The sequence below is a fragment of the Camelus ferus genome, chromosome 11 (assembly GCF_009834535.1).
Source record: "Camelus ferus isolate YT-003-E chromosome 11, BCGSAC_Cfer_1.0, whole genome shotgun sequence".
Lineage (NCBI taxonomy): Eukaryota > Metazoa > Chordata > Mammalia > Artiodactyla > Camelidae > Camelus > Camelus ferus.
This window is the reverse complement of record NC_045706.1, coordinates 9,292,394-9,307,203: the sequence shown is the minus strand read 5'-3', so window position 1 is coordinate 9,307,203 and position 14,810 is coordinate 9,292,394. Positions and strand designations below refer to the sequence as shown.

Below are 14,810 nucleotides of genomic sequence, written 5' to 3'. Positions count from 1 at the left end.
AAATCATAAATTATTTTTAAAAATTGCCTTACTGCAGTGCCATCCAATAGAGCTTGCTGTGATAATGAAGTGGTCTGTATCTGCACTGTGCAATACGGCAGCTCCCACAGGTTGAATTATGGCCCCTGCCTCAAATACATGTTCAAGTCCTAACCCCAGGTGACTGTGAATGTGACCTTATTTGGAATTAGGGTCTTGGCAGATGGATTAAGATGGGGTTATACTGGATTAGGGTGGGCTCTAAATCCAGTATGACTGGAGCCCTAAAAGATGAAAAGATGACACAGAGAAACATGCAGAGAGGGAAGATAGCCATGTGACCATGAAAGCAGAAATTGGGAGAGATGCAGCCTCCAGGAACAAGGAACACCAAGGATTGCTGGCAACCACCAGAAGCTGGGAAGGACCAGGAAAGATTCTCCCCAGATCCATCAGAGGGAGCATGGTCCTGCCGAAACCTTGATTTGGGATTTCTAGCCTCCAAAACTGTGAGCAAATAAATTCCTGTTGCTTTAAGCCATCTAGGTGGTGGTAACCTGTTAGGACAGCCCCAGGATAGCCAGGGGCCACACGTGGCTGCTGAGCATTTGAAATGTGACTGGTGAGGCTGAGGAACTAAAGCTTAATTTTATATCATATTAGACACATGTGGCTAGAGGCTATGTTATTGGACAGAGTAGCTTTGTCAGTTTGTATGACTTCTACAAGTCGTATAAATCCAAACCCTTTATCAAACTGAAAACTGAAAATAAATCATACTATTACCAGCAAGTTTTAATTAAGCACATGATCTCTCTCACTGTATATGTGTGTATGTGTGTGTGTGTGTGTATGTGTGTGTGTGTGTGTATATATATATATATATATATATATATATTATATAAAATCTTTGCTTAAATAGCCAATAACTTCAGCAACAGTTAACTCCCAGACTAGTCTGGCCATCTCTCAGTATTTTTAAATGACCTGGAAAAATGCACAGAACTGTCCACATACAACTCAGCTAAGAGCCTTCAGCTCGGAATCCACAATCCTAAAATGCTGTTTTTCTTGTTTCATGATCAAAAAGCTCCATCAGTTGAGAGGCGCTATTCAAACTCACTGAATACTGAGTTAACAAAGTGATGAACTAGACTTCATGAAGTATTCATGAGTTCTCATTTAATGCTAATTAAAAAAAAAAAGCCCTATGTTAAATGATTTTAAGACCCTGGCACAGACTGACAAAAAGCATGAAAAATTAAGGTTCTGGGGAAGGCGTGATCCAAAATCACACAGTTGAATTATACCAGTTAGGAGTACAACATTTGTATCTTTCTAGTATAATGGCTCTAGCTTGCAACATACAAATAACAAATAAATATTTAAAAATACTTTTTGAATACTGACTTTAATAAAATTTTAACGATGAAAGAAACAAAGATATTGGTGCCAGTCACTAACAGTCTGCTTTACGTGTGCCAGGCAAGTGAAAGATGTCTCTCCCCTCCTCCCAAGTGGTTGAAACATTTACTTTTGAGTGCCATGTTATTACCATTGAATGCCAGGTAATTATTAAAAATCACAAATGCCACATAACATTAAGATTTGCTATGCTAGGTTTTGTTTTTTTTTTTTTTTGTTTTTTGCTCTTCTAGTTGGAATTGCTTCTTCATATTTCAGGTGAAGAGATGTGATGAGAAAACCAGGCTATAAAAATCTGCAAGTTATTTTGCAGCTTTAAAAGAATAAAAGCTTGGCACACAAAACATATTCAGCAACTTTAATTCTTGGTCTAATTGAAACAGTTAATAGGAAAATATTTTCTGGACAGGACTGAAGACACCAACTGTGACAACCAACTGTATATGAAAAATGCAATTTTACTTAGAATTAAATCCGAAAATAAAACAGCCAATGTATTTTGAAAAGTAAAAAAAAAAAACTTAGCTGAATTAGTAATAGTGGTATGGTTATCCACCCTTTCCAGGTACTCATTTTAAAGACCTCTGTTCTGCAAAGAATCAATGAGTCAGAATCTTACCTGTTTTAAATAACTTAAAGCTTTTAAATAAAGACGTTTTCTAACTGGAAATTCTAGAGGTGTGCAAACGGTAAAAATAGCATAGGTCTCTCAGAAAATATTTAGTTGAGGGACAATGAGAGGAGGGAGGGGAACTAAGTTTTAAAAGCTGCACATTTTCAAAATTTTCAAGTAAGGGAAAAGCCAAGGAAACCAGGAAATGAATAAAAACAACATTGTCAGGTGTTACAAAGAACTGGTAAAAACTATTACTGCCTGTCAGTCACAACCCCGTTACACATTAGGAGGGGCTCAAGTCTTAAACCTCCTTTCTCAAAAAGTTACAGACACAGCAGAATATTATGCAGCTATTTAAATGATTATTCTCCCTCATTTATTTTCATTTTCACAGTAAATTAAGATGTTCAAAAATATATTAAATTGATAAAAAATTTGGAAATATACAAGGCAGAATTCCATTTTTATTTCAAAATAAAACATACACACACATGTAGGTAGAAAAAAAGTTTGAAAGGACACGCACCAAAATGTGCATGATAGTAGTGGCAGTGATGGGGTTCTAAGTGATTTTTATTTTATCTAATATACTCTTCCATATTGTCAAATGTTCTCTGGTGAACACTGTCCATTTCAAACAGAAAAATAACAAGGTTATTTCCCTTCTAGAAAAAAATATCAGCGGGAATTATAACTAATATTTAAATCACTTGGGAAACAGGATTAATTTTATTATCAACCAACCAGGATTCTGTAAAGAGACAAAACATTTAAAATGTATTCTATAAATATACTGTTGACGATTATGAACGATTAAAGCACACTTTATGAGATAGTTACGAAAATTTCTCTGAAAACTAAACATTTTAAGAGAAATTATACTTGAGTTTGCTACTTAAATCTTATTTTGAACCTCTTTGGGTAAAAGAATGTCTCTTCCCTAATTTATCTTGTGAAAATCCAGACTCTTTGCTTAAGGTGAGATTTACTTTACTTTTATTTATTCCTGAGAAAGAAATCCATCATGCTTTAATTTAGGTAACTAAGTGATTTGGAATTCCAATCACTGAAAATATTATGACTCATATAGCCAATGTTTTACCTCTGTTTTCTGCATATTCACTACAGGTAAAATGTACTCGAGAATTTAAAAGACGAAAACACATGTCTTTTCAGTAATGACCAGCAAGAACCACTGCAGATAGAAACAGTTTTATTTTTTCCATTCAAGCTTTATCAAATGGACTGTTCAAAAAGCATACACAAGAGCAAAAAATATCATATGCTATCAAATTTGTTTTGTCTTACAGCCACTGGTTTTCTTTTGGACAAGAATACACATTTGAGTAACTTCTAATTCAGACATTTCCCAGCTGATTTCCCTTTCCTTCTTTTCTTTACAGTTAGCAACAGTAGCCACATTTTAAGAAACTGATTATCATATTTTCTCATCTTTATTCAGACTGAAATAATATTAAAGCCTATAAAAATCAAACCATATACTGTTCAGAAATCTAGAAAGGTTTATTTACATAATAAATTCTGATACATTAGGAAATCATATACAACTGGTATTTCGCAAAATGGATAAAAAGTAGAGTAAGTCGTTTGAAAGCAAAATAAACAGTAATAATTTCTTATCTAAGTAATTTTAATCAAATGAATAATATATTCATCTGATAATAGACTCTACCTTTTAGAATACTAAAAAAGTGCTCAGATTACGTTTTTTAAAAATAAGGTAACAAAAATCTCACTGAACTGAAATAATTTAAACACAGATGACAGCATGGGGACTCTCTATTATAGTTTTGCTCCCAAGACAGGGAGGTAGGTGTACATTTATTTGAAATCGGAAAGGGACTATAATACTAAGACTGATCCAGCCTTGAAAAGATATGAACTATCTTTGAAAGGTTCTTCCGTGTCTGTCCTTCTTTAGTTGAAAGCCATTAACATAAAATCAGACTTCTCAGCTAGACGGCCTGTCAACTGACCAAGCCAAGTCACTTTCCTTGACTGTCCTCTTCTGGCCCACTATTAATATTCATTCAGCTAGGGCTCAAAAGAACGAATGTCTTTTGAATTTGCTCATTAGGATCAATACACTATCTGCTCTCAAAAAAAACCACAGGAATAAAGCAACCGAGCAGAAGCATCCTCATGCCCACCTCATCTCTGGGGCTTCACTGGAGACAACCTAGAACCCCACCCGCAGGGATGGTACCACGGTTCCCAGGTAGGTGGGGGGGGGGGTTAATCATTTTCCTCTGAAGGAACCCTAAACTGAATTCTGCAGAGTTGCAGTAAGAAGTTAAGATTCAAGCTTTCTCTTCATTTGATACTCGAGTTGCAATCTTAATGAATTCCATTCTCCATGCTAATCACTAAGATGAAAGCAGGTGTAGCGCACCTGATGACATCAACCTGACACCCGAGTGCCAAGGGTGCCGAGCCTCCTTACTTTACTTTAATAATACTGAGAATACTCACTACACTTCTGAAGTCAACAGGATTTCAGATTATTTTAATTTTATTTATGCTTTTCTGAATGTTTCAATTGCTTATAGGATCATTTCTGCAATCATAAAAAAAATTAAGCTATCTCCACTTTAGAGGGAAAAAGAAAAAAATGTTCTACAGAAGGCAGTTCCAAGTAAGTCTATCAGATGCTCTTGGGAGACTATTTTGAAGGACAAAATTCCAGAAGAATGCAAAATCTACGCTCTCAGGGAAAATGGCTTTGCTCACTCCTCTCCCCTGTCAGCTGACTAGCTGCCTGTGGCAGGTGTTACACACCTATACACTCTCCCTGAATCAATAAATACAGTTATTTGGATGATTTATTTGAACTTCTAGACACTTTAAAAATCATTGTTTTATGATCCTCCCTTTTATTCTAGCTAGCTGAAATTATTTTCTAATGTTTTATATCTAAATTGAGCACATTTAGGAGAAAAGTTTAAAATCAGTAGTGGGATTCAAGCTACTAAGTTTTATAATATGGTTTTTAAAAAGATCAATCAATAGAGAATAGAAAAATGGGCAAAATGTGAAATGAAAAGGACTCAGTGCCAAGCAGCCAGCAGCAGATGGGGATCAGTGCAGAAAAGTAGGAAAGTAACCGTCCTTCATTTGCCAAGTCTCCAGCACAGCCCCAGCCCTGCGAACTGACACGTGACGAGGATTCGCCTCCTGCCTCCCAGCACAGCACCTGCCCCTTGAGGTGGGGAACGAGGGACATCTGCAGAACAAGTGAAGGACCAAACAAGAGCAAGGGAGAGGGAGAGAAGGGGCTGGCCTCTGCTCTAGACTTCATGCTAAGTGTGGTGTCTCCTCTCCAACTCCCACACCAAAGGGCAAGAAGTGGATGGTTCCACCTCTTGCCCTGGAACCGAGGTCAAAATCATCCCTACTTCATTAAATGTGATTTGTAGCATAGCTCTAAAAGTAGTCAGATATTAACTAATTTTTAATCAATAACCAAAGACAAGTGTCCTGAGTTCTAAGGAAAGAAGAATTAGTGTACATTTACCTTTGATGGGGCTTAGGTCAAGGCAGGAGTCAAGATTTTTCTAAAAACTCCATTTCTTAAGATTTTTAGAAATAGAGCAAAGTATCCCAGTTTGGACAATATAATATATAACAAGGGTAATCATATGTTTTATTGTCCATGCTGGGACAATTTGGAGAGTAAAGGGGAACACAGGTAACAATTATTGTAGGAAAAATAACTGTGCCAAAACAGCAGACGTGAATAGGACTGTCCTGGGTAAAAAGGCATCGATGTAAACACAACTTTTTTTTTTTTTTGATGTTTTGTACTATTTCCCTTGCTGCAAGTTTTCTAATAAACTACATAATATAACATTCGGCAGTAATGTAATATTGAACACTGAGTAACAGCCCAGTTTTGTTCCCTTGAGAAGACATTTCCTAAGTGATAAAATGAATTCCCACCTTCTTCCCCATCTTAAATTTTTTCAGCATAAATTAATGTTTTAAATGGATCTGAGGAAATAGACTGTTTTGATTCCTCTAACAGAACAAAAAAACCACATCTGTGATTTAAATTACTTAAGATTCACTTATTAATTTTATTTTCCAAAATATTACCAAGAGAAGTTTAGCATGTCTTGTTCATAAAACCAGCTTCCCAAATGATAAACCTCAATTCTGAGTCTAGGTCATAACATACTTTTAAAATCTTTATATTAACCATGAGATTCTCACAAACACATTGCCACAAAATATTTTAGAAAAGCCATATAACTGTGAAGATCAAAAAAATCTAATCCGTGGATGGTAACGGAATTTCCCCACGGAAATGAACTTGTCCCGTGGCCCGCATCATCAGCACAGCGCGGGCAGGCTGGGCAGAGGGCGGCCCGAGCCGGTCAGCTCCTGAACAGCAGCATCCGCTCGGAGCACGCCTGCCCCACCAGGCCCGCGTACTGCAGCACCGCGGCCTCCTCGCTGGGGTCTCTCTGCTGCTTCTTATAAACACCGTAAGGCATTACGGCTTTCCTGTAAAACACCTGCAGGCGGTCAGGATCCTTACAGCGCCCTTCGTCCACTGCAACAACAGAGAATACTGATGAAAAACGTCGCATGTCAAACTGCTTTTCATTTCCTAATTTAAGGGTATTTAATTTGAAGTACAAAAAATTATGTGTTAAGATGTCTTCTTCGAGCAGTATGTTCCAACGAGGGTGTGTAGCATTAATACTCAGGTTAACTTGAGTATACTAGTAAGGAACAAATGCCTTGTTGAAAGACACTAAATTCCCTCCGTGAAGAGCTGAAACATCAGGGAGAGACAGAGAATCGTGTGCAATTTAGAAACTGGCCTTCAACGATCACCCTTGTCATCCTCTCATACACTATAAAGTTGACGATGCTGCAGCATCTTTCCTGAGTCGGATGGAGATTTATTTTGCTTTTCCCCGAGCCAACATATTGTGTGAAGTTTCCATCCCCACGTGTGGCTTTGGCTGACCCAGCAGTAGGCGCTGACTTGACCTGACCAGGTCTGGGCCTCGGGCGCTAATGCTCCGCAAGCAGGAGGGCAGGTGCTTACAGCTTTCATGGAGGTTGCCTCTGCCCGTTCTCGTCTTCTTCCAGACAGAAGAGCTCCTGGTGGTCAGCAGGGCAGCTTCCCAGCCTTCCTTGAAGTCGGGTGTGGTCTTGTGACCAAGTTCTGGCCAGCAGGATACAAGGTGAAGTGTTTTATGGGATAGCTGGCCCGGGCCCTTTGCCTCTTTCATTTTTTAAACCTTCCTTCATTCTGCTGCCTGGAGCATGAAGGTCAAGGTAGGGGCTCTAACCTCTACCTTGAGCTTGAGGTTAAGAGCTTCCCTTAGTTCAGCAAAAACAAAAGCCAGAACGGAACTGGGTACCTGAAGACTTTGTGGAACAACCCTGCCATACCAGCCCTGGGCTGCCTGTGTCTAGAATTTTAAAATAAAATTATAAATTTATAAAACAGAAATAAACTCCCTTAAGACAAATTATTTTAGGTTTCTATTACTGGCAGTTGTTCTCAATCCTAATATAGAGAACAGTGTTACAGTATCTACTAAAATGTGTGTTTCTTTTCAACATTGACTCTGCAAGGCCACTTCTTAGAATCATCCTATAGTTGACAAATATTAGAATCATCTGAAAAGTTCTTTTAAAAATTTCAAAGCCTGGATCCTGTCCCCAGAGATCATGATTTAAAAACCGGTCTGAATGGAACCTGAGCATCAGTATTTTCTTAAGCCTAAAAGGTGGTTGGAAACCACTATTCTCAACACACACACACACACACACACACACACACACACACACACACACACACACGTTTGTCTATACTCTGTAATAATACTGAAAAACTGGAAACAACATAATGTCCATCAACAAAGAACCGGTTAAATATATTAAGGTACATCCACACGGTGAAATGTTATACAGCCATTAAAAAGACAAAGAGAGATTGTTAAGTGAAAAAAAAGCAGATGTAGTGTAAACAACAGCTCTTTTTATTAAAAGCCTAATATATGCACAGGAAAATATCTGGACAAACACACATCAGCCTGTTAACAGTCCTGACCACTAGCTATTCCCTTTGCTAGAACTGCCCCTGCTTCCCCAGGGAGCCTCGTGGCTCAGTGTCTTCGTCAGAGCACTGTGATGTCGGCGCTCCAGAGGGCTTCCTCTGGTCCTATATAAAACAGTATCTCCCTTTCTCTTGTTCTCCTGTATTTTCCTTCATGGCACTGACCCCCACCTGACATATATATTTATCACCTGTTTCCCTTTCTACTACAAAGTGCTGTAAGAATAGAAATGAAATTTTAAAATATTATTGCCCATAATATTTGCCTGGTGTCTAGTACAATGCTTGACAGACAGTAGGTGCTGAACGAATGAACAAACACCTGCTGGATGAACAAATCTCTTGGGGGGAGGATTACAAAATACTTTTAAATGTGAGACACACATACACACACACATACACAGTCATTATTCTGGATTTTCTATAATTAACATGAGGCTTTTATAATTTAAAAAAATAGCTGTTTCTGAGATTGATTTAGGCATTCTTTTTTTTTTTCCCTAAATTTGGATCTTCTGAAAATAAAAAGTGGAAATACTGGTTTCCTTTTCTACAAATCACAAGGATTGTTTTAGGAGATTTCTCAGGGTCTTTCAGCTATAAACTTCTTTCTTAAAGTCAATGCCAACTTTTCACAAAAGAGTCACTGTAAATTAAACATTTTATTGGATGCCCACTGATACAAGGCTCTATGCTTTGAGTCCTTAAATTGGATTACATCCCGTATTATTTTGTAATGGAAGCAACAAATACTAAACATTTATTCTTCAACTCACATTGCTTTCTCTATTAGATGTTCACTTAATTAATCAGGGTAAATCATCCACAATCAGTTTCAGGGGATAGAGAAGTAACACTATTCTTCTAATATCTAAAGAGAAAGAGAGACTCCATTTTATAGACTCGGGCCATAGGCCAGCTGATCTCAACCATCTAACGAGGAAACGAGTTAAAGCGTTCCAACACCGACTGCATTCTGTGCCTGTTTAGGCTTTTTTTTGCAGGGAGATGAAAGCTAATCATGTACTAGTTCCCAAAAAGAAGTTACACACTGCCAGAGAAGGCCACGATCTCCTACTGAGAACGCAGCCTGGGATGGCGTGGAGGGATGAGGAGAAAGGGAACAGGCCAGCGGGTCCTCAGTTCACAGAACTGCAAGCCAGTGCGGTTTCAGGCTGTCACTGTACCCCGGACGTTTTCTGAGGAGCTGGGGGTGAAGGAGACACTGGCAGAGGGCATCTCCTCAGCACTGCTGGTTTATCCCCGGGGCTTCTCTGCAGGAGGCTGGAGCCGGGGGAGGCAGCAGCCAGCGCGTTTCTCCCAAAACCTCTCCTCTCTCCACCTTTTCGGCAGCAGCTTGCAGCCGCACTTGAAGTTGTCAAGGTTCTGGCTTCTGCTGGTAGCCCTCTCTGGGCTCCTTTTCCTCTCCGGCCCAGGGGGGGCAGTGGTCTCCTGCTGGTGCTGCTCTCTGGGTCACCTCTCTGTGCCTCGCTCGGCTCTCAGTAACAACACTGCCTGTTTATCACCAACTTCCTGAATTAAATGTTCTCTGTTGTAAATTTCTGAAGTGGCTTTGTGTACCTGGCTGGACACACCAACTTCAAAATTTGTGTTGTTTCTTACAAATTACTTTATCCAACTGAAGCAGAAAATCCACATACTTCAAAACAATTAAATATTTAACATGTATTAGGTTACCACATCCCTTATGAGGGTAAATGATAAGCAAAGGAAGAGGCAGGAACTTGGTTCCTGCTGTCCATTTCAGACATTTTAAAGCATGCAAATTGAAACAGAGAAATCTCCATGCCCTGGCTGTAAATGCTACTAGCAGGAAGGAGTCAGATTCAAGTGTACTTTGAAACTAATGCAAATAGGAAACCAGTAGAGATCAGTAAGAACAGCAAAGGAGGAAAGAAGAAACACTGGCAAAACTGCACAAAATCTTCTAAACATAAAACCTTGAATTTTTAAAATTGGAATTTTGAAGCATGTGTGTATTTTGGAATTTTGAAGCATGTCTATATTTAACTATATAGAATGATGTTTTAACAGTTTAAACCTGTATCCTAAAATATTTTAGGACAGACATACTTTAAGATTTGAAGGAATGAAACACCTTAACAAATAAAAACTTAAAATTTGATAAGCCATTATTTTATTTAGAATGAAATGTCATCCCCTAATTTTCATTCTTTTCTAGTATGACATATAAAAATCAAACTAGAATAGGAAAAATCCACCATTATGTATGTTAAAGTGCACTCCTCCTAAAGAGTAGAAAATTTTGTATTGTTTCACTTGTCAAAATATATATTTCACATCTATTTATTAAGATTACAGGAAAAGATTTAAAATCATATGCTTTCCAAATCTGGGGGAAACACTACAATATGTGAGTTTCAACCATGAATTCCAGACTGATTGGTGATGCTGAATCTATTTATGTATTTAGTTAGGTTTCATAAAACTTAATAAATTAATTTATAGCATTTTTAGAGAATGGTATAGCATATAAATCAGTCAACTTCAATAGTTCTTCTTACTCCAAATACTTTTGAGGCCTTTGCTCTGAATTAGTCAAATGCTTTATATACTCAAGATAGATATTAACCAGCTACCGACTTTTCAACATATATAATTATCAGAAAGTGGTAAGAATGAATTTTAAAACCCTCTCCTCATTTCCTTCAATGTTAATACATCCAAGTCACTGGAGATACAAATATATTTGGTCCTAGTGCTCAAACACTTTGGAAGTTCATGGGGGTTGTTGTTTAATATTCCAAATAATACGCTCCTGATTCTATCACCAATTCACTAGAAATACTAAGACTCAACTGAAACTTTTTATACATTTACTGAAACACAGATTCCTTTTCTTAATTGTCCCCAACTCTTTAATTTTCCTGTTATCATGCTTTGTAAAAAAGGCACTGAAACACTATACAGACAAAAGGAGCACTAAAATGTATCTTTCCACATCTACAAAAACTTAAATTGCAACTTAAATTTGGAATGTAAGCTTAGAATTCTGCCTACCCAAGATACTGAAATATCGATCTAAACTGCCAGTACTTTGGAAAAAGTAAATGCACGTCAACAAGACATTGAGCAAGAGAAACAAAGATATATTGTAAATTTTTAAAAACTGGGTATTTCAATAATTTGAACTAACAAATTTTCTAGCAATCAGTCATCAATGAAATTACTGAATACTCAATAAATGAGCATTAATTTATTTTATGCATTTTAATATCATGAAAATATTTTTTTAAAAATTCAAATAATAGAGTGATGTCAGCCCCACACATAATCCTTTCTTCTACTCCTCCCCCTTGCCTCACCAAACTTCTGTCCAAGTTACTAATGTTTAACAATTCCCTAAGATGCATTTAAACAGATTTTGCGGGGGGGGGGGGGGGATCACATTCTACCCACACCTCAAATTAAGCCCAGAAAAATCAAATCAATCACGCTTTCAGTGGTTACTGTATTAACTTCAGAAATCACTGACTATCTTTATACAAAACACAGTTGTGTTTTCTGAGCTGAACAGTCTGCAGTTTTATAATCATTAGTCACATTTGCACTGAAGGCAGATTCTGATTCTTAGTATATTCTACATAATTAGTATTAAAATCTAAATTTAAAACCTAAGCAAGAAAAATTCTACCAGATACCTGAAATGCTGAAAATTAATTATTATGATTTATTTACTAATGTAAAAAAAAAAATCCCAAATCCTCACAAAACCCTCTTATAATCATCCTGTATCGCTTGCCTGATAAATGTCATCAGTGTCTGTAGACAGAAACCTACACGGCTAAACCTACAAAGCACAACAGGCCTCTTCTTGAGGGGACCTTGAAGATACCAGGGAAATCAGCCATTTGAGATTAAAGGCCATTTGCCATCACCTAAGGGAAACTGTCAGCTTATTCTGAGATGTCTTAAAAATGTGTGCCAGCAAGAACTTCTATCTTTCCTTTCTCTAATGCATCAGAATTTCATTTCATAAAATAAAAACCAAAGGTAATCTTGTAAACTCTTTTCTGAGATGAGCATTTGATCACTAGTGATACACACATGCTGTCAACTCTGTGATGTTTTAATCTTCAAGGAAAACGCTGGTGGGCAACAGCTGCTTGATTCCTCCCTGGCTTTTTATTTGCTGGAGATGAACTGTACATCACAGGTGCTTTCAAAGGAAAAGAACCAGGAGATCAAAGCTTTATGTCTTCTTCTTATGGGGATTTAACTCATTCGTTATTCTTAAAGAGACTTTGTAACTTCTAGGCTTTCCAGAAACTATGAAACCGTCTCTTTTCTTAATGTCATTATTTATTGTTACAGCATTACATGAACAAGAAACATAAAAACACAAACAAGTTAGGTACCGTTACAGTTTCTCATAAAGATCGCTGTATAAATGGCAGACTCGGTAACGTTAACGAAGCTAAATATACTTGGGCAAAACTATGATATAACGGAACTTGAAATTTTGAACAAATAAATACATGATAGAACTCAACTGTGAAAGCAAACTCAACTCTGGAAAGTTCAAAGTCAAATACAATTTAGAACATTTTAAAGTAACAAGAGGTACTAACAAGTGTTTTGATTGCTTTAGGGGAGGGTGTGAGGAAGGTGGACAGAAAGTGTGAAAGGCAGCTTTTTTAAGGGACAGCAAAGGGCAAGGGAAATTAACTGAGCTCAGTCAGCAAAGTCGTCAAGCCCACTTGGTGGAAGGCTCAACAATCAGTCTAGGAATCCGTCAGGGAGAACTACACATTTTCATTTCTATAAGGAATATTGTTGATGGTCATTTCACTCAGAGTATTTTCTGGTAAAAAAGAAAACTAAGAAAACAAATCTAAACGTAGCTTATTTATAAAATACCATCCAATAACAGCTTTATGAAGACAATCCTCATACCAGACAATTCCCCAAATTAAAGTACACAGATCAATGGTTTTCAGTGGTAGTCACAGAGCTGTACGACCATCATGACAATCAACCATAGAGCGTTCTCAGCATCCCAGGAAAAAACCCCACACCTGCTAGCAGTCAGTCCCCACTGCCGCTACTGCCTTAGCCCTGAGCAATACCAATCTCCTTTCTGTCTGATGTGCTCTTTTGTGACTGCTTTCTTTCATTTAGCACAATGCTTCCAAGGTTCATCCACATATCAGCATGTTATCAGCACTTCATTCCTTTTTACTGCCGAATGGCATATGTACTATTCTAGGAGCATGCAGTAGTCCCCCACTTAGCCACAGGTTTGCTTTCCTTAGTTTCAGTTGCCTGTGATCGACCATGGTCCAAAAATTTTAAACGAAAAATTCCAGAAATAAACACTTCGTGAGTTTTACGTCGTGCACTCTTTTGAGTAGTGTGATGAAATCTCGCACCATCCCACCCTGTCCCTCGAACCAACTCTTTGTCCAGCGTATCCCACCGGTTGGTCACTCAGTAGTCATCATCTCGGTTATCAGATCAACTGTTACGGCATCACAGTACTTATGTTCCAGTAACCCTTATTATACTTAATAATGGCTCCAAAGCACAGGAGTAGTGATGCTGACAATTTAGACATTCCCTTTCCATGCCTAATTTATAAATAAACTTTATCATAGGTATGTGTGAGTTGGAAAAATCATAGTATATGTAGGTTTCAGTGTATCTGTGGTTTCAGGCATCCACTGGGGGTCTCAGAACACATCCCCGGTGGGTAGGGGAACTACTCTATCAGTGTTTATTTATCCATTCAGCAGGAGATGGACATATGGGTTATTTACACTTTTTAAGTATTATAAATAATGTTGTTAATGGACACTTGTGTACAAGTTGTTGTGTTGCCATTTCTCTTGCATATACACCTAGATGTGAAGTGCTGAGTCATATGCTAACTCTGTGTTGAACCTACTGAAGAACTGCCAGACGTTTTCCCAAGTGGCTGGACCACCTCACACTCCTATCAGCGGTGTATGAAAGTCCCAACCTCTTCACATCCTCAACAATACTTGTTTTATCTGTTTTCTTGATAGTAGCCAGCCGGCCGACAGGGTATGAAGTGGTATCTTATTTTGATGCTGATTTGCATTGGGTCACACAACAGCTAATGATGTTAAGTTTCTTCTCATGTGCTTTCTGCTCATTCACATATCCTCTTTGAAGAAGTGTCTATTCAAACCATTTGTCCACTTTTAAACTGGGCTTTTCATTGAGCTGTCAGAATTGTTTATATATTCTGTATATTAAATCCTTATCAGATACATGATTTGCAAACACATCTTCCGAGTCTATGAACTGCCTTTTTACTTTGTTGATGGTGTTTTTGGAAGTATAAAAGTTTATCATTTTGATGAAGTCTAATTTATTACTTTTCTCTTTTGTTGCTTGTGATTTTGGTGTCATATTTAAGAAACTATCACCTAATCCATGGTCATAAAGATTTATTCCTATCTTTTCTCCCTAAGAGTTTTACGGTTTTGGCTCTTACATTTCGATCCAATTCATTTTGAGTTAAATTTTTGTATACAATGTGAAATAGGAATCAATTTTATTCTTTTGCATGTGGATACGCAGTTGACAGAGGACCACCTGTTGAAAAGATTATACTTTCCTCCACTGGACTGTCTTGGTATCATTTCTGAAAATCAACTGACCATAAATATGAGTTTCTTT

General features: G+C 37.6%; 1 protein-coding gene across 8 annotated transcripts in view; it reads right to left on the bottom strand.

Moving 5' to 3' along the window:
* ATE1 (arginyltransferase 1) overlaps window positions 1–14,810 on the bottom strand; it is a 171,886-nt gene that overhangs the window by 14,951 nt on the left and 142,125 nt on the right. For 7 of the 8 annotated variants that reach the window (XM_032490746.1, XM_032490740.1, XM_032490741.1 and 4 more), the window contains one exon: window positions 3,217–6,596. The exons of the other annotated variant lie outside the window; for it this stretch is intronic. In XM_032490746.1, coding sequence (XP_032346637.1) covers window positions 6,418–6,596 — 179 coding nt within the window. In that variant the 3' untranslated portion in view covers window positions 3,217–6,417. Of the gene's footprint in view, window positions 1–3,216; window positions 6,597–14,810 lie in introns of those variants that run through there. 8 annotated transcript variants of the gene reach the window in all.